At 48.3% G+C, this 26976-nt stretch overlaps 1 protein-coding gene across 1 annotated transcript in view; it reads left to right on the forward strand.

Annotated features, from left to right (window-relative positions):
• Positions 1-2517: 2517 nt before the first annotated feature.
• The window catches only part of SLC5A1 (solute carrier family 5 member 1), a 75529-nt gene continuing 51070 nt past the window's right edge, over positions 2518-26976 (forward strand). Inside the window, exons 1-2 of the mRNA XM_062181967.1 lie at positions 2518-2678; positions 7830-7901. Coding sequence (XP_062037951.1) covers positions 2544-2678; positions 7830-7901 — 207 coding nt within the window. The 5' untranslated portion in view covers positions 2518-2543. The remainder of the gene's footprint in view (positions 2679-7829; positions 7902-26976) is intronic.

Consider the following 26976-nt stretch of genomic DNA (forward strand, 5'->3'; position numbering starts at 1 on the left):
AGCAGATCCTCCCAGATACAAACTCCTCCTTCCTCACCCATTGCAGCAGCTTGAGTAATGGCCTCTCCACGATGTCAGGTCCTAGTCCCGGGGGCCCGTCATGCTACCTTGGTTGCCAAAAGGGTTTTGGCAGATGTGATGACCTTTAAACTCTTGGGGTGAAGCCGGACCATGCTGGGTTAGCATCATACCTGGTTTTCAGGAAGGAGAGGCAGAAGAGGGAGACACAGAGATGATGGTGATGTAAAGACCCAGGCTGATTGTATGACTCCATTCATACGAGTTTCTGAAAGTTGTCGAATGCATAGAGTAGAACGATGGTTTCTAGGGCTTAGCAGGAGAGGGGATGGAGAATTATTTAAAGGATGCAGAGTTTTAGTTTGGGGGTGATGAGAAAGTTCTGGAAATGGATGGTGGTGATGGCGGCACAACATTATGAAGATATTTAATGTCACTGAACCTTAAGCTTAGAAATGTTTTGGACATTTTGTGTTCTGTATATGTATTTTGATATTTTTATTTTTTTGTAAAGATTTAGTTATTTATTTGAAGGTCAGAGTTACTTAGAGAGAGAAGGAGAGGCAGAGAGAGAGAGAGAGGTTTTCCATCCTCTGGTTCACTCCCCAACTGGCTACAACAGCCGGACCTGGGCCAATCTGAAGCCAGGAGCCAGAAGCTTCTTCTGGGTCTCCCACGTGGGTTCAGGGGCTCAAGGACTTGGGCCATCTTCTACTGCTTTCCCAGGCCATAGCAGGGAGCTGGGTCAGAAGTGGAGCAGCCAAGACTTGAACCGGCGCCCATATGGGATGCTGGCACTGCAGGCGGTGGCTCTGGCCCCAGTGTATGTATATTTTTAAAAAGATTCATTTATTGAAGGGCAGAGGGGAGAGAGAGAGAGAGAGAGGTCTTCCATCTGCTGGTTCACTCCCCAAATGGCTGCAACAGCCAGGACTGGGCCAGGCTGAAGCCAAGATCCTGGAACTCCATCTGGGTCTCCCACATGGGTGACAGGGGCCATCTTCCACTGCTTTCCATGGGAAAGCCATGGAAAGCCATGTTTGGCTGTTCTGCACTCTCCAAGGCTAGTGCCCAAGAACATCCCCCCACCCCACCCCCTTCCTCTGCAGGAGGCTTGCCTGGGCTGCTGGCTTGCTGTGTGACCTTGGACAAGTCATCCCTGCTGGCTCAGCCATCCCCATTCCCAGCCCTGGCTTGTGGCTGAAGCTTTTGCTTCTAGATAGGTAGGCTGAACCCTCAGGAAGGATCCTCATTTGATAAGCTCTTTCTTTTTCTTTCTTTTTTTTTAATATAGCAGTGTGTCAACTTTTAAAAATAAGTTTTGTTTATTTGTTTGAAAGGTAGAGTTACAGAGAGAGAAGGAGAGGGGGAGGGGGAGGGAGAGGGAAAGAGAGAGGGAGAGGGAGAGAGGGAAAGAGAGAGCGAGAGAGCGACAATCTTTCACTTGTTGGTTCACTCCCCAGATGGCTACGCTGGCCGGGGCTGAAGCAAGGAGCCTGGAGCTCCATTTGGGTCTCTCATGTGTGTGGCAGGTGCCCAAGCACTTGGGCCATCTTCCGCTGCCTTCCCAGGTACGTCAGCAGGGAGCTGGTTCGGAAGGGGAGCAGCCAGGACGGGAAGGGACCGGAACATATGGGATGCAGGCTGAGGCTTAACCGGCCGAGCCAGACGACAGCCCCTGATGAATTTTTGCAAGGGACTCTCTGTTCGTTTCCTTTCTGCGTACGTTGGAAAGGCCCCAAATCACAGTATTTGGTGAGACACAGGGCCAGGAAATGACTCCCTTCTGTCTCAGTTTCTTCCTCCGTACAGTGAGGGGGTGGGTGGGTGGGTACCAGTGCCCCTTGGAGCTGCAGGTTGTGCAGGAGCCAGTGGGTGGGTGGCTGGCTGGCAGGGCACAGTGCCTAAGAGATTATGATTGTGCCAGTTTTTTTTCCCCAGTAACATCTACTCCTCCGAGGAATGTTCCACAGGGACACCAAGAACTTGGCTGGTTTCTCAGAAAAGCCATACACCCATTTTACACATGGAGAAGCCAGGTCCACAGAGGGCCTGGGACTGGTCCAAGGGCAGGTGGCAGGTGGCCCCGCAGCCTCTTTGCGTCCTGATCCCTGCACGGAGCCACTCCCGCCTCGCCTCAGGTGCGGCCCCAAGGCAGGTTGGGCGGTGGGGGGAACAGGTGCCAGCTGCGGGGAGCACAGCGGGGCCTTTGTAACCAGGAGGGCACCACCCCCTGGCCGGCCCCTTCCCGCCCGCCCGCCCGCCCGCGGGACAGCCCCGGTACCTGCGGTGCCTGCAGCCTCCTGGCCTGTGGCTTCTCATTCCCTGCCGAGCCCCGACAGCACAGCGCACCAGCTCAGCTCAGCGCAGCGCAGGGCAGGGGCCCCTCCGCGCTGCTGCCCAGCTGCCCCGACGTGGCGGGTCCCCTCCTCCGGGGCTGATCATTAACCCGGAGGCCGTATAAGGAGCGAGTGGCCCCCGGGCGGGCGACAGGGACGCGTTGTCGTCGCCGCCGCCACGCCGCCATGGACAGCAGCACCTGGAGCCCCCTGACCACCTCCACCGCGGCTCCCCTGGAGTCCTACGAGCGCATCCGCAATGCGGCCGACATCTCCGTCATCGTCATCTACTTCTTGGTGGTGATGGCCGTCGGGCTGTGGGTATGTGGGGGTCCCCGGACGCGCGCCAAGGCCCCCTGGGTGGGATTCGGGGTGTGCACGGAGGAGCTGCTGAGGGGGCTGGCTGTGCAGGGGAGTGGGAAAGACAGGGAAGCTGAGTTCAGAGGCACACTTGGAGGACAAGGCGACGGGACAGTGCCGGGAAGCCCAGGAGGGGATGCCAGGCCCCTGGGCAGAGAAGGGAGGCTGTGCCAGGGTGTAAGGGGGACAACTAGGAGCTCCAGGGTCTGACCCTCGGCTTGGGAGAAGAATCCAAAGGTGAGACTAGTGTTTGAGATCTTTGCCATCCTGTTTCCCTCCCAGGAGAGAAACTTCAGAATGGTTGCTGTGTGGCAGGTGCTCGCCTGCCCACGGGGAGGGGATAGCTGACCCGTCCACCCAGCCCTCCCGGGAAAGGCAAACCGGGCTGTGTGTGTAAGGTGTGTGTGTGTTGTGCCTGTGCAGGGATCCCAGGGGCTGGAGGAGCTAGGGATGGGAGAAGTGGCTGGAGCAGGATGAAGGGAAGAGCAGAGGGTGGCCCCGTGCCTGGGAGAGGGCAGTGCGTGTGCCTTCCCTTTGGGATTTGGGACACACCAAACCAGAGAAACTTGTTCTCGGCAGCCTGGAAGTTGGCAAGCTCACTTGTGACAGACTCTGGCACACCCATTGAAGAGAAGAGGAGTTGTTTTAGAAGCGTGCATGTATTCCAGCCATTTCAATGGGCAGGAGGCTGCCAGGAGGTGGTGTGTCCAATTCTACTGACTTAGGGGAGAAGACGGTAGGCATTAACCCTTCCATGGACGGGCAGCTGTTTCAGGGGGGTAAAAGAGGAGTGGTAGAACCAGGTGTGAAGGACTCCGCAGCTGTCATATGGAAAGCATCCAGCCGGGAGCTGGGATCCTCACCTAGAGTGTCGGCTTCCATAAGCTTCAAGCCTTGCACCTTGGGTAACTTTTCTCAACCTCGGTTTTCACTGAGGGTAAACTAGGCACGATCTTACCTATTAGGGCTCCCCAAGGTGGTTGTGAAGATCCACTGAGATGAATCTGAAAGCTCTTTACCAGCTCTAGGAGTTAAAAAAAAAATGGCAACCATCGCTTGCCCTCCAGGGTGCCATCCATACCTTTGAATGATTTTCGTCCTTGTAAGCAAAAGGCAGCCAAAGGGGCAGCCGGGCAGTGCCTCTCTGACAAAAGTCGCAAGACAGGGAGAACAGGACGGCCAATCCCACTTGCAGAAGAGGAAATCAAAGCCTCACAGGGCTGTGATTTGCATAAGGCTGTGACAGAATTGTTCCTGGAACTCAGGTCTCTGGTCCCGGGTGCTCAGCCCTGTGTCTGCCTTGCTCCTCCTACCCCACCCTGGCTCATCGCACCTGCTGGAGCCAAGATGGGACTCCTTCTTCTGCTCACCATGCTACACTGCCTGTTTCCCAGACACTCATAATCTCAGCTCTCTTAAAGACTTGTTTTAGCCCTGCCAGGCCTGCTGCTGTCTGTTCTTCCTCTTTTTTTTTTTTTTTTTTTATGGTGTTTACACTTCTGAAGTATCTGAATCAGTATCACTGGTCCCGTTAAATGCTGCTTAATGAACCTGCTAGTATTTGTCCATGTTTAATCTTCCCCCATTACTCAGAGCCTCTAGACCCTGATTGGTTAGCGGCTGGATTTCTTCCAGTTAACTTTCCTCTTTTTGCTATCGAGGTATCTGGGGTAGATTGGCTCAGAGATGGACATTCTGAGTCCTGCGTAGTCTCTGAGCTGCACAAGGTAGAATGGTTCAGACCTCTTACTGTGCTTTTTCACCTTACAAAATACACCTGCAGCCGGCAGCCCCTGTCACCACCTCGTCTCTTATAGCACTATTCCATTCTGTTTTATGCTCTCCCGAGTCTTCCTTATCCAACCATATGAGAGCACTCCAAAGAGCGAGCAGAAAAATGAGGTGAACAGGGAAGTTCATTTTGGCACAAAAGAAATTTGAGATCTAGGTGTCATCTTCTCTTAATAGGCATTTCCCAGTGGACTTTGGAAGACCCCTGCATGCATGGATTTCAAAATTTTTTTGCACCGAAATAAAATTATCTTCTAATTCATTTTTTTAAAATGAACTTTTTGAAGTATTCCCATATTCGGGCTTTGCTTTTTCTGCTTCTTCACTATTTATTTCCATTTTCTTTTAGCACAGCCCAGTTAGTTTCTTGGAGGATTATCTGATTTTATTCTTGCTGGAATAATTCATTAATCTGTTCCGCAGTCCCCCTCAAGCAGAGAAAGGGGAGTGGAGCCAGGACTTGAACCCAGGGACTCTGGTATGGGATGTCCCAACCGGCAGCTTAACTACTATGCCAAAGACCCGCCCCCGGAATGTCATCATCCAAGGGTGATTCCTTTCACTGACTCAGTGAAGCTGTCAAAATACAGACAGCTCCACAGGGTTGAGTCACTCTCAGAGTCGGCTCTAAGAGGAGACCCGAAATTATAGAGAGAGGAAGAGGGACAGAGGCAGTATTTCCACCACACTCCAGAGGAGGGCCTGGGCCTGAGCTGCACCAGGGATCTGCTGAGAGCTCAGGGAGAACTTGCAAGGGACGGATGAGAAGGACCGGTCCTCACATATGTGTCCCCTTTCTCCTAAATCTTCAGCGACTCCCTAACTGCCTGTGTTGTGAAGCCCCTATGAAGGGCCTGTAAAAAGTTCTCAGAAAATTCCCATTAGGAATTTCAAAGGGTCTTGCACCCCAATACACGTACCTTTCATTCTGTCTTTGCTGAACTTTTGGAAGTAACCTCACACTTTTTAGCCTGGCATGTGAGAGCCTGCACGCTGGCCCACTGCTTGCACACGACCCTCAGCGTGCTTCATCCAAGTTCATGGTTACACTGTTCACCCTCTGCTCCTCCTCCACACGGGGTGCTGTTGCACCTGCACCTCCTGATGTTTCTTGGTTGGAGAGCTCCCTCTCTTTCCTCTGACTCCGTTCCCTCTCTGAGCTTTGCTGAAAGGCTGCTTTTCTGATGGAAAGACCACACTGGGGATGTCATACAGAAAAGTGATATGATTCCAGCAAGCTCCTCTCTGTGTCCTCGGACAGGAAGCCCTGAACTGAGTTTGGATGTCTGGTCTTTTACGTAACATTAGCATGAATTTAAAAGGGGCCGTTTGTGAAATCATTTGGTCTGGCCCTGCCAAGACAACTGCAGGTAGAACTCAAAATTCAATAAATATATAGCAGACTAATTTTTAAGTTGATAATTTTGTAAGATCTGCAAATAATGTTGTAAATATCCAAATGGCCCTGAGGGGGGGAAAAATCACTGCCCCTGATTTATAATCTAGAAAGCAGAAAATGAGCTGCTATAAATGTTACCTTTTGATGTAGGAGACTTGAAATTTTAAACAATAAACATTTTTTGAAGTTTTTTTTTTCTTTTGAAAGGCAAAATGACAAAGAAGGAGAAACAGAGAGAAATAGAGATAGGGATAGATAGATCTTCCATCTGCTGGTTCACTCCCCAGATGGCCCCAACAGTCGTGGCTGGGCCAGGCTGAAGCCAGGATCCCAGAGCTCCATCTGGGTCTCCTACATGAGTTGGCAGGGATTCAAGTCCTTGGGCTGTCAACTGCTGCCTTCCCAGATGCATTAGCAGGCAGCAGAATCAGAGGTGAAGTAGCTGGGACTTGAACTGGCACTCTGATGTGGGCTATGGGCATCCCAAGTGCTGGCTTAACCCACTGTGCCACAATGCCACACCAATGAACATTTGTTGAGTGCTTCACATAGCGTGTGTTGAGAGCCCTGCAGATGGAGGAATCGATCTCAAACTCCTTATCTCTGTCTCTATTTCTATCTCTGTCCCTGTCCTTGTTCCTAGCCCTAGCCCTAGCTCTAACTCTCTCTCCCTCCCCCTCCCCCTCTCCTCTCCTTCTCCTTCTCCCTCCCCCTCCCCTTCCCCCTCCCCCTCCCTCTCTCTCTCCCTATCTCTATCTCTCTTCATCTCCAACTCCATCTCTATTGTCATAGTACTTGCTCTCAAGGAGCTCATGCTCTTCCTGGAAATCACTGAAAAGTTCAGAAATGATTAGAATTTAATGCCAAATGTATTTTGATATAAGTACAATGTAGTGGAAGCCAGGGGGGAAAAGGGATCAGTTTGGCATAAAAGAACAGGAAAACAAACAAACAAACAAACAAACAACAACCAACAGTACCCTTCCCCTCACTACATTTTCATCCAACAACAATTATTGGGACCTTATATTTGTGACCGCGAGAGTCCACTGATAAACAAGACGGGCACGGATAGCCTGTTCTTGAACAGAGTGCTCAAAATCATTGAGGGGGGATGCCTTGCATTCTTTTTTTTTTTTTTTTTGACAGGCAGAGTGGACAGTGAGAGAGAGAGACAGAGAGGAAGGTCTTCCTTTTCCGTTGGTTCACCCTCCAATGGCCGGTGCACTGCGCTGATCCGAAGCCAGGAGCCAGGTGTTTCTCCTGGTCTCCCATGCAGGTGCAGGGCCCAAGTACTTGGGCCATCCTCCACTGCCTTCCCAGGCCACAGCAGAGAGCTGGACTGGAAGAGGAGCAACCGGGACAGAATCTGGCGCCCCAACTGGGACTAGAACCTGGGGTGCAGCACCGGCCCCTTGCATTCTTATATAGCATTTTAAATGTTTTTTTTTTTTTTGGGGGGGGGATTTAACAACTTTATTAAGATATGAGGTTTTTCTCATGAAACTTTTGAAGGCCCCTTGTACAATTCACACACCACATGGTACATTTTCAAATATGATATTTCATTAGACACCTCCAAATGCTTGCAAGAAAAGCACAAAAACATTGTTTCCTCCAGTTTAACGGAAGAGCAAACAGATGGAGGTGGAGTGACTCACCTGAAGGCGCGCTGTGAGCAATCTACAGAGCTGGCACTGGGGCCACTCACACCTTCTGAGCCTCGGCTTCCTTGTGAGTCGAGCGCAGGTCCCTGCCTCCTGCATCGGAGTGTGTTGAGGCTCCAGGGCAACAAGGAATGTCCAAGTGTTTCAGAATGTGCAGTGGGTGGGAGAATGACAGCGTGTGGGGCGCTATGCCCTTTAGGCGAGCAAGGTCACTCTCCTGGCTTTCTGTGACATCTCTGACCCTTTCTTCCTCAGGCTATGCTTTCCACCAACCGGGGGACTGTCGGAGGCTTCTTCCTGGCGGGTCGGAGTATGGTGTGGTGGCCGGTAAGTTTTCCCTGAAATGCGATTTGCTTAACTTTGACATTTCCTGCAGGAAGCTATATTTTCTGGGACTTTGGGGTGATGCCGATTCCTCCTTCCAAGTCTGGTGCTCACCAGGTCTCCCGGGCACCCTTAATCTCTTGTGAGAAGAGAATAGCCTTTGCATAAATACTGCTTTGGGTCCTTCAAGGTATGACTAGGGGAAAAGGCTGCACAAGGCAAGCAGTGTGAAGATACGAAAAGCACACACAGACACACAATCTGGGGCAAACCTAGACTTCTAAATCCGCATCTACAAATTGGGGATGATAATATTCACCTTTCAGGAGTCTTAAGAAAAGTGGAGATGTCTTATGGAGGGGAAGCTCAATAAATGGTAGCTCCTTGGCGCCCTCTTTCCTATGAGGGACTTCAAAAAGTTGATGCAAAAATGGAATTGTTTTGGAATAAGTTTGTTTTGGTGCAAAAAATTTTGAAATCCACACATACAAGGCATCTTCGAAAAGTTCAAAGGAGATGTGCCTTATGAGAAACTGCGTAGATTTCAAAACTTTCTGCACCATCATAATCTTATCTTATCTTTTTTTTTTTTTTTGACAGGCAGAGTGGACAGTGAGAGAGAGAGAGAGAGAAAGGTCTTCCTTTTTGCTGTTGGTTCACCCTCCAATGGCCGCCGTGGCTGGCACACTGCGGCCGGCGCACCGCGCTGATCCGATGGCAGGAGCCAGGTGCTTCTCCTGGTCTCCCATGCGGGTGCAGGGCCCAAGCACTTGGGCCATCCTCCACTGCCTTCCTGGGCCATAGCAGAGAGCTGGCCTGGAAGAGGGGCAACTGGGACAGAATCCGGCGCCCCAACCGGGACTAGAACTAGCAAGGCGGAGGATTAGCCCATTGAGCTGCAGCGCCGGCCATAATCTTATCTTTTAATTTCACTTCTATGAATTTTAAAAACATTTAGAATTTGTTTATTTTTATTGAAAGAGAGAGGGAGAGGGCATGGGGGAAAGAGGGAGAGAGAGAGAGAGAGAGAGAGAGAGAGAACTTAATTCCCATTCTCTGGTTCACTTCTCAAATGTCTGGAACATTTGGGATTGAGCTGTGCTGAAACTGGGAGCTGGGAACTCCATCTAGGTCTCCCATGTGAGTGGCAGGAATCCAATGACTTGAACCATCAGGACTGCCTCCCAGAGTCTGCATTAGTAGAAAGCTGGAGTCAAGAGCTAGAGCTGGATATTGAACCCAGGTGCTGATATGGAACATGCACACCTTCAACAATATCTTAACCATTAGGATATGCACCTACCCTCTTCATGAACTTTTTAAAGTTCTCTCCTACAGAAAAAGAGACTTTTGTCTGTCCTATCTCTGGGGCTTAACTCAGTGCCTGATACATGGGAAGTGCTCAATAAAAGCTCGCTGAATGGATGGAGGAAGAACTCTATTTTCTATTACTATTACTAATATATTTTGTGTATTTGAGAGGCATTTTCCATGACACAGGGTTTGTGGTTAGAAGTATCCCAATCCAAAGACTTGTGCGTGGATGGAAGAGAAACCAGGAGATTCCTCCCATCAGACCAGCACAGAGCTCTTGCTGGTTTATCAATTCAGGCCAATGACCCTACTGACGCAGAGTTCTTGCTGAAGTGACTGGTTGAACAAACTGACTGCACTATGTAGTTCTTTGGGCTTAAGCTACAAGGAAGCTGACTGCTGACAGATGAAGTTAATGAAGCCTACACACAATGGGACAGGAGTGACAGCTGGGAGGTGCTTGGAGGAAGAGAAGCCAGCGAGTGAGGATTGTCACTGTAGTGAAACACACAGCCCAGAGAGAACTTACCAGGAAACCCTGCCACGCCCTACATTTGTCCTTTGACCAACTATTTTGGGATGGAGTTTAAAAGCCGGCATCTTCATAATTCCTTGGGTTATTCTCAGAGTCATATCTATTTCATAAGTTAATACTTTGGTAAATAAAAATTGGATAGATTAACAGTGTACAACATGATGTTTTGATATGTGTATACATTGGGAAATGATAAAATCAAGCTAATTACCATATCTGTCACCTGATGTACTTATTTTTTGTGGTGAGAGCACTTAAGATCTAATCTCTTGGCAATTTTTAAGTATACAGTAGATTATCAACCATGGTTACCGTGCTGTGCAATAGACTTCCAGAACTTACTCATCCTGCATGAAACTTTTTATTTGAAGAGTAGAGTTACAGACACAGAGAGATCTTCCATCTGCTGGTTCACTTCCCAAATGGCCAAAACGGTTGGAGCTGGGCCGATTCGAAGCCAGGAGCCAGGAGCTTCTTCTGTGTCTGTCACATGGCTGCTGGGGGCCCAAGCACTTAGGCCATCTTCTACTGCTTTCACAGGGCATTAGCAGAGAGCTGGATCGAAAGTGGAGCAGCTGGGACTAGAACTGGTGCTCATATGGGGTGCCGGCACTGCAGGTGGAGGCTTAGCCTACTGAGCTACAGTACTGCCCACCCCTGCCCTCTGCGTGAAACTTTGTACCCTGTAACTCATGTCTCCCACCTGCTCCTCCTTCTGCCCGACCCCTGGCAGCCACCATTCTAGTCCCTGCTTCTATGATTTCAGTTTGTTGAGATTCCACCTTTAAGTGAGACCATAAAGTTATTTCTGTCTTATCCTTGAGGAGGCCAAGAACACTGGGCAGGTGCTCATTTCTGTGCTGGGTCCCTCATGGGGATCCCCTCTGACACCTTGGAGGGCAGAGGCACTGCCGAGATGGCTCCCCTCAGATCTGTGTGAGTGCTTTTTGTATTCTCATGTTTTGGACTTTGGTGCTCTCCTAAAAGCTAGTGTTAGGGCAGCTCTGATCCCAAAGTTCAAGACAAGCTTGGGGTAGGCCCTTTAGAGCTTATTAAAGCATTGCAGGATGTGAGGGGTGCATTATTTTAGCACAAGCCTGCCAAATGCCACACAGACTCAGTTTTACCCAGCTCTCCTCTTTCTTCTCCCCACTCCCCATGACAGAAACTCTACATTCAAGACAGATCATTTCATTTTTTCAGATAGCTGTTTTCTCTTCTACTAACTGAAATCAGGATGGAATTATGTCTCTTTGTGTTACAGTTTTATGGCTCATTTATTAGGGTAAGACCTAAACTTCCAATCTCTGGGTCTTTGGAGAAGCCCACACGGGGTGGAGGAAGTGTGGGGCACAATCACCTCTAGGTGCATTTTGAGTGAGATTTGGGAACACGTCACTTTGTAACCAGAGATGACATTTTTTTTTTCTTCTGATAGTGCCCCAGACTGGATCTGGGCTGGGGTTTGATGAATGAGAAGGCGTAGGCACACCCAGAGCACGCAGGGTTGCGTGGTTTATGTGGGGTTTCCTGTGGGTGTTGATTTCCCGTGCATGTCTCAAGACTGGATTATTCGAACCATGGCCTCATTCTTCTTTTGTGCCCAAGTCACTGCTTCCTTGATGAGGTTGACATTGACTCTTTTCCCTCCAACTAGAGCTCATGAGGTGATGTTAATGACTTCTATATTTTTAAGGAATTTGTGAATACTTAGACTCATTCTATAGCAAATGCATGATAATTACAACACAATTCTCACCAATTCTCATGTTAATATAATATAAAACAAAGAGAACAGCTTCAGTGTAGTTCAGATACAATTCTAAGAATATAATACTTCCCTTCTTCTCTCCCTCTCTTGATTTTTCTCTTCTATTTTTTTGAGATAGTATATTTTAAATTTGTGTTATAGCCAAAGACTTACTGTTCCACTAAATAAATAGTTCAATGAGTAAAAACTAAGAAGATCCTAGTTCAGCAGGAATATAGACAAGGGTTATACACAATAATCAAATGACAAGGTGACTGTTTCACTAATGAACAGTATATTTTAAAATAATCACAGATCATTAAAACTATAGTAGTATATCATTCTTAGCCATTGACTTGACAAAGATATAAAACCAAGTTTGACAAAACCATGTTTGCAGCAGTACTGATACACATAGGGTTTTTTTTTTTTTCTTTTTAAATTTTAGCTCCTACAATACATGTGGTATTTGTCTTTCTGTGTCTGGCTTATTTCACTAAACATGATGTCCTCCAGTTGTATCCATTTTGATGCAGATGGTAGAATTTCATTCTTTTTTATAGCTGAATAATATTCCATTGTGTATACATTTGTGTACACACACACACACATCATGTATATATACCACAGACACCTTCTTAGTTCCATATTTTGGCTATTGTGAACAGTGCTGCTATAAACATGCTGGTGCAGGTATCTCTTTGATACAAAATGTTCATGTCTTTTGGGCATATACCCAGTAGTAGGATTGCTGGATCCTATGGCAGGGCTACTTCTGGTTTTTAAAGAAATCTCCTGTTAATGGTTTCTAAATCTGTCCGTGTATCGCAGTCACATGAGATCATGCATGCCCAGCACTTGGGACTGTGCATGGCGAGTGGTCAATGAGTGGTAACACTAAAAAAGGGAAGGAGGGGCTGGCACTGTGGCATAGTGGGTCAAGCTGCCACCTGTGATGCCAGAATCCCTTTTGGGCACCTGTTTGTGGCTAGGTTGCTCCACTTCTGATCCAGCTCCCTGCTGGTGTGCCTGGGAAAGCAGTGGAGGATGGCCCAAGTGCTTGGGCCACTGCACCCACTTAGGAGATCAGGAGGAAACTCCTGTTTCCTGGCTTTGGCCTGGCTGTTGTGTTCATCTGGGTAGTGAGCCAGCTGATAGAAGATTTCTCTCTCTCTCTCTCTCTCTGTCTCTCCCTCTCTCTCTGTAGCTCTGACCTTCAAATAAATAAATATTTAAAAAAGAAAAAGGGGGCCGGCGCCGTGGCTCACTAGGCTAATCCTCCGCCTTGCGGCGCCGGCACACTGGGTTCTAGTCCCGGTCGGGGCACCGATCCTGTCCCGGTTGCCCCTCTTCCAGGCCAGCTCTCTGCTATGGCCCGGGAGTGCAGTGGAGGATGGCCCAAGTGCTTGGGCCCTGCACCCCATGGGAGACCAGGAGAAGCACCTGGCTCCTGCCATCGGATCAACGCGGTGCGCCGGCCGCAGCGCGCCTACCGCGGCGGCCATTGGAGGGTGAACCAATGGGAACGAAGGTCAGGAATGGCAAGGCAGGCCCCCTAACTGGCATCTGTAAGGTGTACTTAGTACTCAGTACTTAGCAGTGATTGGTAAATGGAAATCAGCACTGAAGTGGAGTGATTGCTGCTGATTCTCTAACCCTTAGCCCTCAGGATTACCCTGTGAATAAACGAACATGATTTACTTGTGCTGTTGAAAATCATAATTCCAGGTACACGTCGGCTAAATAGTCACATCTGTTGTAGTCAATCAATGGGAAGCCATTGTTTAACTTTCTTTCTTCATGTCACATCGTGTGTTTCACCATAGCTGATGTCTCTGATCCAGTAAAGTATGGTTACCTTCTAAAGTCATGATTTTTTTAAAAAGATTTATTTATTTATTTGAAAGGCAGAGTTACAAAAAGGAGAGGCAGAGAGAGAGGTCTTCCATCCACTGGTTCACTCTCCAGTTGGCTACAATGGCTGGAACTGCGCTAATCCAAAGCCAGGAGCCAGGTGCTTTTTCTGGGTCTCCCACATGGGTGCAGGGGCCCAAGGACTTGGGCCGTCTTCTACTGCTTTCCCAGGCCATGGCAGAGAGCTGGATCAGAAGTGGAGCAGCTGGGACTCGAACTGGCGCCCATATGGAATGCCGGCACTGCAGGTGGCAGCTTTTACCCACTATGCCACAGCGCCAGCCCCAGAAAATCACTTCTTAAATGTGCTGGCCCAAGAAGACTGTCACAGAACTGGGGACTCACTCTCCTGGCTCATTGGTTTCTCTAAAGAATAATGTTTATTAAAAAAAAAAAGAATAATGTTTATTTGAAAATAGCAAAGCATTGCAGTGGGAATTTGCATGCCATAGCCAACTATCGGCGTTTTCAAAGAGGTTTTTTAGTTACAAAACCAAGAGGATGACATCAGCTATTTTGAAACAAAAAGCACTGGCCGCGGTGATTGATAACCAGAATGGTGTCAGACCGAGGTTGGACAAGCCATCGCTGGGCAGGTGTCCTTGTAGAGGGACTTTTTGTATAAGATTGTGGTGGCCTCTGCGTCATGTTGTGGTTTTGTCAGAGTCTTTTGTGGTCATTACCATCAAGCAGCCATGCCTAAGAACCTTTTTTCATAACGGCCTGGCTATGTTTATTTTTGTTAGGGCTGACATAGGTGACTCCGTTTACATTCCTTTCACAGGGGCATTCCTGGGGTTTTGAAAGGAGTGGTTGGGAAACAGGAGCTCCGGAAAAAGGTTCTGTCCCTAAAAAGTGAGGTCCAGAGAGAGACGGAGAGACACAGAGAGACACACACAGAGAGAAATAGTTTGTGCTTGGGCATGAGGAGTGAGGGACAATCAGAGGAGAGGAGCAGGGATTCCGGGCTGAAGTTACGAGATGAGTCAGCTTAGGTAGATGGCCAGCCAGGGAGGCACGCTGGAGGCAAGTCTCGCCAACACAGAGGAGTAACATGAAACCATGAAGCTGTGCTTATGTAATTGTGGGCTGGTTGGCCGCACAGACTTCCTTTTTTCTATGGCACCTTTAACTCACAGTTGCTGGTGTGCATGTACACAGATCAATGGAGGACTCTTATTTTGAGGAGAGTTTGGTCAATCTGCCAGGACCATGGGCAGAGCTGGCTCCATGGGAACAGCAGGTGCAACAGAGCTGAGCCAACTCCCTTTGTCAGCCCCCTTGAAGCCTTCATCTGGGGCAGGGAGTGGGAATCGTTCCAGGAACTAAATGATTTGACGTGTCCTGGTTCTGTGTTGTTGGGCAATTCAGTCACCAGTCTTTGTAATGTGAAGGAGTCAGATCAGGGATCTCAAAGGCTTTTCCAGGTCTAAGCTTCTATGATTCTTTTTTTTTTTTTTAAAGATTTATTTTATTTATTTGAAAGAGTTACAGAGAGAGGTAGAGACAGAGAGGTCTTCTATCTGCTGGTTCACTCCCCAGATGACTGCAACAGCCAGAGCTGTACCGATCCGAAGCAGGAGCCAGGAGCTTCTTCCAGGTCTCCCACATAGATGCACGGGCCCAAGGACTTGGGCCATCTTCCACTGCTTTCCCAGGCCACAGCAGAGAGCTGGATCAGAAGAGGAGCAGCCAGGACTAGAACCAGTGCCCATATGGGACGCTGGAGCTTCAGGCCAGGGCGTTAACCCGCTGCGCCACAGCGCTGGCCCCTAAGCTTCTAAGATTCTACAACAGACAGATGGGACCAGGCAGAGGAAATGGGTGTGGGCAAGCTAGCCAGTCCATCTCCAATGAGGGCCTTGGCGACTGAATGGGTGTGTGTCTCCCAACAGCCAGAATTCCTTTCTTTCCAAGTAGAGAACCATCTGAAAACAGCATGCAAACTTCAGAAAGTCTGTGGAAAAACAGAATCAAAAGAGAAGTGTATTTTGGTGCAAAAAATTTTCAAATGCATGCATAGCTTTTTTTAAAAAGATTTATTTTATTTATTTGAAAGATAGAGTTACAGAGAGAGGTAGAGACAGAAAGAGAGGTCTTCCTCCGCTGGTTCACTCCCCATATGGCCGCAATGGCCAGAGCTGATCCAATCTGAAGCCAGGAGCCAGGAGGTTCTTCTGGGTCTCTCACATGGGTACAGGGGCCCAAGGACTTGGGCCATCCTCCTCTGCTTACCCAGGCCACAGCAGAGAGCTGGATCGGAAGTGGAGCAGCTGTGACTCAAACCGGCGCTTCAGGCCAGGGCTTTAACCCACTGTGCCACAGTGCCAGCCCCGCATGCTTAGTTTTTCCGTCATATACATTTCCTATGAACTTTTTTTAAAAAAAGATTTATATATTTATTTGAAAGGCAGTTGGGGAAGAAGAGAGAGAGAGAGAGAGAGAGAGAGAGAGAGAGAGAGAGAGAGAGAGAGAGAGTCTTTCATCTGGCGCTTTACTCCCCAAATGGCCACAATGGCCAGGGTTGGGCTAGGTCAAAGCCAGGAGCTAGGAACTCCGTCTGGGTCTCCCTCATGGGTGGCAGGGGCTCAAGTATTTGGGCCATTTTCACTGCTTTCCCAGGCATGTTAGCAGGGAGTTAGATCAGGCATTAGCTGAGAGCCGTATCAGAAGTGGAGCAGCTGGGACTGTAACTTGCTGTGCCACACCACCAGCCCCTTCCATGAGCTTTGTGAAGACCCCTTGTATCGCAGGGGCGTAGGGTAAGGGTTGACAGTTCTGTATGTAAAGGAGCAGTGGTAGATCTTTTTGGCCTTGCAGCTGTATGATGTCTCTCATAGCTAACCCAACTCTGCTGTGGCAGCATGAAAACATGCATAGACAATGCATAACTGAGTGGGTGTGGCTTTGCTTCAGCAAAACTTTATTTACAAAGACAGGGGAAGGGCTAGGTTTCTTGTTTTGAGGACATGTGTACAATCTCAGAGCAGTGCCCAGCACACAGTCAACACTCATGTTATTCTTTTTGTCAATAGGAACTTTAAATTTTTAAAGAAAAGAAAAAAAATTTTTTTTTTGACAGGCAGAGTGGATAGTGAGAGAGAGAGAGACAGAGAGACAGGTCTTCCTTTTTGCCGTTGGTTCACCCTCCAATGGCCGCTGCGGCCAGCGCATCGTGCTGATCCGAAGCCAGGAGCCAGGTGCTTCTCCTGGTCTCCCATGGGGTGCAGGGCCCAAGGACTTGGGCCATCCTCCACTGCACTCCCTGGCCACAGCAGAGAGCTGGCCTGGAAGAGGGGCAACCGGGACAGAATCCGGCGCCCTGACCGGGACTAGAACCTGGTGTGCCAGCGCCGCAAGGGGGAGGATTAGCCTGTTAAGCCACGGCGCCGGCCAAAAGGAAATTATTGATTAATATTTGTTTGAAAGGCAGAGAGAGAGATCGTCTATCTGATATTCCACTTCCCAAATGCTGGACCAAGCCAAAGCCAGGAGCCAGGAATTCAATCCAGGTCTCCTACGTGGGTGGCAGGGACCCAAATACTTGACCCATCATCTACTGGCTCCGTGGGTGTGCATTGGCAGGAAGCTGGAGTGGAGCCAGGGCTGGAACCCAGGCACTGTGATACGGCATGCGGGCATTCCAAAGGGCATCTTCATGCCTGTCCTTCAGCTGGAACCTTTTGTAGAACTGTCACCCCACTTACCTGGTCCACTCCTCAGTGATGTAGCCAGGTAAGCACAGTGGGGATGATGATTAACCCCACGGGTTGCCCAAGTTCACATGAGATAAGACCAAGCAAGGACTCTCTCTGTTCTTCTGGTTATTCAAGTCTCTCTGTCCTTTGTGATAGGAATGTATGAGGTCTCTAGGTGTGGCTTGGAGGTTAATCTGAAAAAATCAAGAAATTTCTTCACATAGGGTTGACCAGAGACCCTGCCGGAAACTCCCTAAAGAAAGAGGACAGCTTCTCAAACGTTTAAAACCCTCTTGAGTAAAACATATCCGATTTGATCTCGAAGTCTCTAAATCTTAATGATTGGATCAAAGTCCAGCCATGTATGATGACACTGGAGGGGCAAAGGGTGTTGTGGAAAACCTGGTAGCCCTAGGACATAGGGGGAAACTCATGGCTCAAGGTGGAAGAGAGGGACCCAGGGAAATAGACCCTGCTGTGGCGGGAAGCCCAAGGGAGGAAGCCCTGGGAGGAAGTGTGAAGGGAGGGCAAGCCCAGGAGAAGTGGTCCTGCCTCCTGATGGCCAAGTCCATTGGGCCTTCTCTTCCTGTTCTTGCTACTTTCCCCCTGCGTGAAGCTGTCTGTGCCCTCGTTTGTGCCCATGCTTGTGATGAGAGCCTATTGTTTTCTTTGAAAAAAATTGAAAAAAATTTACTTTGTCTATTTGAAAGGCGCGCGCGCACACACACACACACACACGAGTTCTCATCTCTGCAAGAGCTGGGACTGAACCAGGCTAAAGCCAAGTGCTTGGAACTCAGTTCCATGTGGTGGCAGGGCCCCCACCACTTGAGCCATCCCCTGCTGTCACCAGGTTGCTGGAATGGGGAGCAGAGCTGGGCCTTGAACCCAGGTACCTCAATATGTTGTCGGTATCCCAGACAGTAACTTAACTGCTATGCCAAGTCCCCCCTGCCTCCGTACTTTTCTTAATCTATTTTTTTTTCTTATCCCTCACAACACCCTGTCCAAGGGCTTCTGCTGTAAGTACTTGTCAGACATGTGGGAACTTCAGATAGTTCGTAGACAAATGGAGCTAAAAGATAAGCTTAGTTTGGTGCAAAGCAATTTTGAAATCCATGCATCATTTTTTCTTTCATAATACGCATTTTCCGTGAACATTTAGAAGAGGGACTGAATTACAGAAGAAGAAGCGAGGGTAAAGCATAGCCCCAGATCCTCAAGCTAGCCCCGTCTGGCATTGTCACCTGAGTCTCTGGGCTGCTTTCTGCTCTCTGATGTGTGTCACACGTGTAGGCAGTGATAAGAATTCAGGTGACCCTAGGGTGGTTACTGGCGCCATAAACTAGAGTGTCAATTTGTTGGGTCAACAACAGGAGCCACTGTGCACTTGCTCCTCATGTGGGATCTCTGTCCTTAATGTGCTGTACATTTTGATTTAATGCTATAACTAGTACTCAAACAGTATGTTTCACTTTGTGTTTCTATGTGGGTGCAAACTGTTGAAATCTTTATACTAAATTGATCTTCTGTATATAAAGAAAATTGAAAATGAATCTTGATGTGAGTGGAAGGGGAGAGGGAGCGGGAGAGGGGAGGGTTGCGGGTGGGAGGGAAGTTATGGGAGGGGGAAGCCATTGTAATCCATAAGCTGTACACTGGAAATTTACATTCATTAAATAAAAGTTAAAAAAAAAAGAATTCAGGTGACTAGGAGGCTGCTGGGTCTAAGTCAGAGCCTGCTTACCCCAGGGCTCCCGATTTCTGTTCCTACGCCTAGAGAGAGAAGAAACATGTTTTGTTTTTAAGACCCATGATCATAAAACTAGAAAAGCAAGCCTGATCAGAGTCCCCAGTTTGAGTCCACACTGGGTCCCTTGGTAAAGTTTGGTGTGGTTGTGCTTCCTTACGATCTTAGGCCATTTGGTTTTTTTTCAGTTTGGGTCAAGGTTTTGCAAAACCTGGAACTTCTCATAATAAGCATCTCTTTTTCAGTGGGAGGGTGTTTTTTTTTTTTTTTTTTTTTTGCATATTACACCACTATCTGCCTTGTTCTTTGAGCAAATTGTTTCCTCTCTTCTCCTCCTCTCTTCTTTTTCTTCTTCCCCCGTCATCTCCTCCTCCTCTTCCTCTCCTCCCTTCTCTGTCTGCCCTCCCTGTCTTTCTCTTCTCCCGCCCCTCTGCCTGTTCTGTGTCCGTCTCCTCTCTGGAGCTTCTCTGATTCATGCATAACCGCTCACCTCGTTTCCAGGCATCAACTCACCGGTGTGTAGCCAGGTTCCTGTCATCTCCTTCGCACCTAAGCTCCTGGATTCTCCCTTTGCACTGGCTGCCCTCTCAGGCTTTCCTAACAGATGAGCGCTTCCGGAGACAGAAGGCCAGAAGGGAACTGTGATCGGTAATTCCAGCTGGTTGAAGCCAGAAGACAGCAGACACTCTGGGCCAAGATGATGTCTTTGGAGTCTTCATAGTAGAGATCTAACTGGGCTGCCCTGGGCTGCCCCCGAGTCAGCTGTAGCTCACTGTTTCTTTTTCAGTTAACTCTCTGTTAGGAGTTGATTTAGGATTGAAGTTAAGAGCGTGAACTCCGAGCCCAGAGCCCAGACTGCCTCGGTTTGAGGCCCAGCCCCACCCACTCCTAGTTTGGCTGGTACCGGAGGAGGTGAGTTTCCCTCTCAAGTGCCCAGTTTCCTCAACTGCAGAATAGAAACTGTCAACCCTACCTTGTAGAGTTGTTTTGAGAATTAAGTTGTTCTCTATGTAAATCGCTCAGGGCCGTATGTAATTAATTTACCCAAGTGTCGACTATTATCATTATCATCATTATCGTATCTCATCTGTAACTCTCCACTCCCCGCCAACCCCAAGCTGTGAATTCAACCATTCTTCCATTAATTCGTCTATCCATTTATGCATTGTTAGTCTTTCATTCCCTAACTACACCTTGACTGCCTACCATATCCCAGATTCATTGTGTTAGGTGTTGGCACACATCTGTGTCACTTGTATTTTTACAAGATATGTGAGGATCTTTCAAAAAGTTCATGGAAAATGCACATTATGAAAAAATGATCCATGGGTTTCAATTTTTTTTTGCATCAAAGTAAATTTATCTTTTAATTCCATTTTCCATGAACTTTTTTTTTTTTTTAAAAACATTTATTTATTTACTTGAAAGTCAGAGTTAGAGAGAGAGAGGCAGAGCGAGAGAGAGAGAGAGAGAGAGATCTTCCATCTGCTGGTTAACTCTCCAGATGGCTGCAATGGCCAGCACTGGGTCAGGACAAAGGCAGGAGCCAGGAGCCTTATCTGGGTCTCCCACACACGTGACAGGGGCTCAAACACTTGGCCCATCTTTCGCTGCTTTCCCCAGGTCGTTAGCAGGGAGCTGGATTGGAAGTGGAGCAGCTGGGACTCAAACCAGTGTCCGTATGAGATGCTGGCATCACAGGCAGTGGCTTTACCTGCTACGCCACAATGCCTCGGCCCCTTCGTGAACTTCCTGAAGTACTCTCATGTATAAAATTATGGATACCGGTGAGTGTTCAGAAGGAAGCATATTTGAGTTTAGGCAGTGGTGGGTGGGAAGGAAAGGGCTCTCCCCTAACCTACACCGAAGGTGACGGAGGGCCTTTCTGAGCATTGGGTATCTAGGTCGAGACTGGAAGGACAAAGCCATTGACGATGTAAAGACTAGAGGATGGTGGGACGGCACTGTGGTATAGCAGGTAAAGCAGCTGCCTGCAGTGCCAGCATCCCATATGGGCACCAGTTCAAGTCCCAGCTGCTCCACTTCGATCCAGCTCTCTGCTGTGGCCTGGGAAAGCAGTGGAAGATGGCCCAAGTCCTTGGGCCCTTGCACCCCCATGGGAGACCTGGAGGAAGCTCCTGACTCCTGGCTTTGATGGGCCCAGCTCCGGCTGTTGCGGCCAATTGGGGAGTAAACCAGCAGATGGAAGACCTCTCTCTCTCTCTCTCTCTCTGTAACTCTGACTTCCAAATAAATAAATAAATCTTAAAAAAAAAAATTAGAGGATGAACAATCCAACCAGAGGGAACAGGATGGACAAAGGCCATGAGGTTGGAAGGACCTTGCTGGTATCTGAGTACCTGAGCAGGGGCCAGCACTGGGAAGAGACAGTATATTTAGGTCAGGCCTTTTGAGTGAGGGTGCCTAGGTTGTTGATAATTCCAAGATGGACCTGTTTTGATTGGCAGGTGGGTTGGTCTCCAGTCTCCTTGACCTCTAAATGCCAGCAGCAGACTTTACCTATCCTTTGTGCCAGAACATTGGTGGGAAAACACAAGTCTTTGGCAGTGGTTTTTCTGACTTCCTGCCCCTCTGGTTCTCTGGGGAAGGTAATGAGAGAAAGATGACCATTGTCCGTGGGGACGCGAGCTGACGCAGAGTAAATAGAGATTATGACTCTCAGAGCAAAGCCTGTGTCTAAATATTTACCAGAGCTTCAGGAATAAAATATTCGGAATATATGAGCCCCACCTCATTTTCTGCTTCAATCCAGGAAGTGTGATTCCTGAGAAATGGCAAGGGTCGAAGGTTAAACCTTTCTAAACCTGCGAATAGAGAGTTTACTGAGGGAACAGAGATGCTAATTGGGATTAAAGATCAGCTCCAGAGAGGGAGAGGGAAGACTCTAAAGCAAAATACGCCACCAGGGAGCACCTGTTGTTTCTGAGTTTTCAGCGGGAGGGGGGAGGGGGAGGAAGGGCTCAGAGGAGGAAGTTAGTGGGGTGCTGTGGTCTCTCCCCGTGTGCCGCTGGGTTTCTATCACCTTTGGCTGTGGGGTCTTGGGCAAAGCACTTCACTCCTCTGATCCTTGATTTTCTGCTCTGTGAAAGGAAGATGGAGATGAAGGGCTGAGCTTCCCTCATCCAAAAATACAAAGTGCTCCAAAATTTGCTGCCTGCTGGATCACTTCCCAAATGCCCGTGACAGCTAGGGCTGGGCCAGACTGAAGCCAGGAGCTAGGATTTCCATCTGGGGTTTCCCATGTGGGTGGCAGGAACCCCAAGAACTTGAGCCATCACCTGCTGACTTCCAGGTGTGTTACAGTCGACTGAATTGGGGGTGAAGGTGGGACCCATATGGGATGTGGATGTCCCAGGTGCTGGCTTTCCATGCAGCACCAGAATGCCTGCCCCCAAATCTGAGAGCTTCAGAGCACTGATATGATGCTGTCCCTGACCTCATGTGGCAGATGGCAGTCAGAACACAGGAGCACTAAATGTACTGCACAGAATTTCCTTCGGGCTATGGGTGTAAGGTGTACAGGAAGGCACTTTAGAAGTTCATGGGCAATGGAACTCAAAGATAAGTTGATTTTGATACAAAGTCTTTGAAATCCACACATAGTGTTTTTATGATAGGTGTTTTCCATGAAGTTTTTGATGACCAAATTATTTTTTTGCACCCAAATACACTTAACTTTTAACTCCATTTTCTCATGAACTTTTTGAAGTTCTGTTGTGTGAAACGTAAGTGATTTTAGGTTTAGATTTCAATCTTCTTACCTTGAAATGCCAAGGTAAAATGCATGTCTTGTTTAGCTATGCAAATATTCCAGAATCTGAAAAAAACAAAACAAACAAACAAACAAAAAAAACCAAACAACCCAGAAATCTGAAACACTTCTGTTCCCAAGCATTTTGGATAATGGATAATCAACCTGTGATACCAACCTCACATAACTTTTATGGGCATTAAATAAGATAAGGAGGCCAGGTAAAAGTCAGCCTTCTCTTCTTGTCTGATTCTCCCTGGGTGAGGCTCTCAAACTCTCATGCCCAGAGCAGCAGAATAGCACTACCTGGGCTCTTAGAAAAGAGAATTTTCTGGGCCCAACACAGATGTACTGAGGAGACAGGGCCCAGCAATGTGTGTTTTCCTGTCTAGCCAGGCCACGGCCAAGAGCCAGGAACTCCTTCTGGGTCTCCCACGGGGGTGGCAGGGACTCAAGCATTTGAGGTAGCACTTGCTGCCTCCCAGGCACACGTGCAGGAAGCTGGATTGGAAGTGGAGGCAGAACTTAATCCTAGGCACTCTGATATGGGATTGCGGGCACTTTAAGTCGTGGCTTAACTTGCTGCGCCATAATGCCTATCCCACAATCTCTGTTTCAGTAAGCTCTCCGGGAAGTTCTGATTGTGGTTGCCGGTTTTAGCCCATAAAAATCCCTGATGCTCCGTTAAATCTCAATTTCAGACAAGCAGTGTGAATATATCCCATGAGATATTTGGGACATACTTACACAAAGGATTTTCATTACTTGTCCAAAATGCGGACTTAACTGGGTCTCCTGGGTTCTGCTGCAGGCTAAAGTTTGAGAACCAGAGGCAGAGGGTGTCTCCGGGGAGGCATCTAGCACAGCTCAGAGAAGGGATGGGGAAGAGACCCCAGAGTCTCCTACACCCATCCAAGGGGAGCGCAGAAGCAGGGAGCAGGAAGCTTCTCCAGGGTTCTGGCTGTTCTGGGTATTATATGGCCCATTAACAAGGAAAGCAGTTTCCTGAAATTAGCTGAGAGCTGGTTTTGCTCCCCTCAAAGGTACAATAAACACGGTCTCTTTCAGGAAATTCAGGGACCTTCCTCGAAACACCTGCTGTGTAAAAGCATATTCGTTATTCCTGCAGGATCGTGGTGTGCGTTTGTAAGGGCAACACTTTCAGTGAACGGTTTTCCCGTTCATCACCTCATTTAAGCCCAGTGAGCACCTGTGCAGCAGGTGCACTACCATGGGTGGTGCAGAAAACTCAAGACAAAGCAGTCAAATGACTGCCTGAAGCTCACCTTGTTTGCTGCGACAGAGCCAGGATCAGAACCAGGTCAGGGGGTGCTGGTGTTGTGGTGTAGTGGGCTTTGCTGTTGCTTGATGCTGGCCTCCCACACCACTTCTGACCCAGCTCCCTGCTGATGCACCTGGGAAAGCAGAGGAAGATGGCCCAAGAGCTTGAGCCCCTGCCGCTCACATGGAACACCAGCATGGAGTTCCTGGCTCCTGACTTGGGTCTGGCTCAGCCCTAGCTCTTGTGGCCCTTTGGGGAGTGAACCAGCAGATGGAAGATCTCTCCCTCTCTCTTCTGCTCTCTGTCTCTCCTTCTCTCTCTGTGTAACTCTGCCTTTCAAATACATATATACATACGTACATATGTACACACATACATACACACATAAATCTTTACAAAAAAAGAACCGGATCTGGAGGCTCCCAGTGTCCCTAGGAGGGGAAGACAGGGATGTTCTTGATATTTATTCATGCTTTTAAGCTTTATCTTTGACACTGCATATTTAACTTTTTTAAAAAAAGATTTATTTTATTTATTTGAAAGCCAAAGTTACAGAGAGAGATAGAGACAGAGAGAGGTCTTCCGTTCGATGGCTCACTCCCCAGTTGGCCACAACGGCCTGAGCTGCGCTGATTGGAAGCCAGGAGCCAGGAGCTTCTCCCAGGTCTCCCACGCAGATGCAGAGGCCTAAGGACCTGGGCCATCTTCCACTGCTTTCCCAGGCCATAGCAGAGAGCTGGATGGGGAGTGGAGCAGCTGAGACTCGAACTGGTACCCATATGGGATGCCGGCACTGCAGGCGGTGGCTTTACCCACTACACCACAGTGCAGGCCCCCATATTTAACTTTTAAAGAACATTTTCAGTTGACATATAAATGGTACATATCTATGGGGTACAGTGTGATATTTCTTTCATTTTTTTTTAAAGAACTATTTATTTACGTATTCAAAAGGCAGAATGACAGACAAAGAAAGAAGGAGAGACAGAGAGATCTTCCGTGTGCTGGTTCACTTCCTGAGCACCCAGAATGGCTGGGGCTGGGCCAGGCTGAAGCCAGGGGCCAGGAACTGCATCCTGGTCTCCCACATGAATGGCAGGGGCTCAAGCACTTGGGTCGTCTTCTGCTGCCTTCCCAGACGCATTAGCAGGGAGCTGGATCAGAAGCAGAGTAGCCAGGACTCAAACTGCACTTCGATGTGGGATGCCATCATCACAAGCAGTGGCTTAGCTTGCTGCAGCATGCTGGCCCCAGTGTGGCTGTTCAGCGTGTGTATCTGTATCTATATCAGGGTACTTCAAAAAAGTTTGTGGAAAATGGAATTAAAAGGCAAGTTTATTTTGGTACAATGCCTGCATCCCATATAGGTACCGGTTTGTGCCCTGGCTGCTCCACTTCCAATCCAGCTCCCTGCTATGGCCTGGGAAAAGTAACAGAAGATGGCCCAAGTGCCTGGGTCCCTATTACCCGTGTGAGAGACCTGGAAGAAGCTCCTGGCTCCTGGCTTCGGCCAGGCTCAGTCCCAGCAATTGCAGCCATCTGGAGAGTGAACCAGCCGATGTTAGGCCTCTCTCTGTCTCTCCCTCTCTCCTTGTAAATCTTAAAAAAAAAAAAAAAAAAAAAAAAGCCTCTTTCCTACCTGTTTTGAAATACCCATGGTATGTTTTTTCAAATCCGTTGGCTTCCTCTACTCGTGAAGCTGGGAAGAAAACATGTGTGACCTTGTCCGTTGCCTTGGGCTGTACTTGACTCCTGGATTAGAGATCCTGAGTGTGCACATGCTGTCTTATTTTCTTGAGGTATGGAAACAAAGATAAAAATTAATGGGCAATTTTTACCTATTAATTGTTTTCTTCCTCTGGGCTATAATTTATTGAAACTAACAAGGTTGACCTCAACCATTTCCAAGTTCATTGCAGCTCTAATGTCAGATGAGCTGTAAGACGTCAATTTTCTATTGCCTGTCACACAGGGTAGTTAGCATTCGGTGGCATCTTCATGTCTTTTTCTATGTCCCCCAGAACAAATACATAACTTCTTTTTTTGATAGGCAGAGTTAGACAGTGAGAGAGAGAGAGAGACAGAGAGAAAGGTCTTCCTTTTTCTGTTGGTTCACCCCCCAAGTGGCCACCACGGCCGGCGCGTTGCGGCTGGTGCGCTGTGCCGATCCGAAGCCAGGAGCCAGGTGCTTCCTCCTGATCTCCCATGTGGATGCAGGGCCCAAACACTTGGGCCATCCTCCACTGCACTCCCGGGCCACAGCAGAGAGCTGGACTGGAAGAGGAGCAACCGGGACAGAATCCGGCGCCCCAACTGGGACTAGAACCCCGGTGTGCCGGCGCCGCAGGTGGAGGATTAGCCTATTGAGCCGTGGCGCCGGCCGATACATAACTTCTTGATTGTGTTCTCAGACATCAGGATCTGCTGGTGAATTGAAGACAGCTTGAGGACTTTCATTGTTCAAGGTTTAAAATGCATTTCACATGCATGGTGAAAAAATTAGAAAGTATAAAAAAGTAAAAAATAACATATACATTGTTTTCTTTTCCAAAGATAACTACTATTAAATTGGGGTGTATTTCTATCAATGTATACTATACTATACATATGTATATATACACACACTTATCTAAAAATGTGGAATCACATTTTATATATATTTGTATTATTTTTCAAGTTTTATTTCTTTTTTTCAAGTTTTATTTCTTTATTAGGAAGGCAGAGCAACAGAGAGGGAAGGAGGTAGGGAGGGAGGGGGGAAGAGAGAGAGAGAGGGAGAGAGAGAGAGAGAGAGAGAGAAAATGATTGACAGAGAGAGAGAGATCTTCCATAGACTTGTTCATGGCTGTAGTGGCCTGGAATGGATCAGGATGAAGCCAGGAGCCAGGAAGTCCATCCAGGTCTTCCACCTGGGTGGCAGGGACCCAAGCACTTGGTCCATGTTCTTTCCAGGTGCATTAGCAGGGAGCTGAATCAGAAGAGGAATGGTTGGGGCTTGAACTGGTGCTCCCATGTTGGTTGCCAACATCGCAGACTAAGACTCAACCTGCTGTGCTACAACAC

This window comes from Lepus europaeus, chromosome 23 (genome assembly GCF_033115175.1).
Source record: "Lepus europaeus isolate LE1 chromosome 23, mLepTim1.pri, whole genome shotgun sequence".
Classification (NCBI taxonomy): Eukaryota; Metazoa; Chordata; class Mammalia; order Lagomorpha; family Leporidae; genus Lepus; species Lepus europaeus.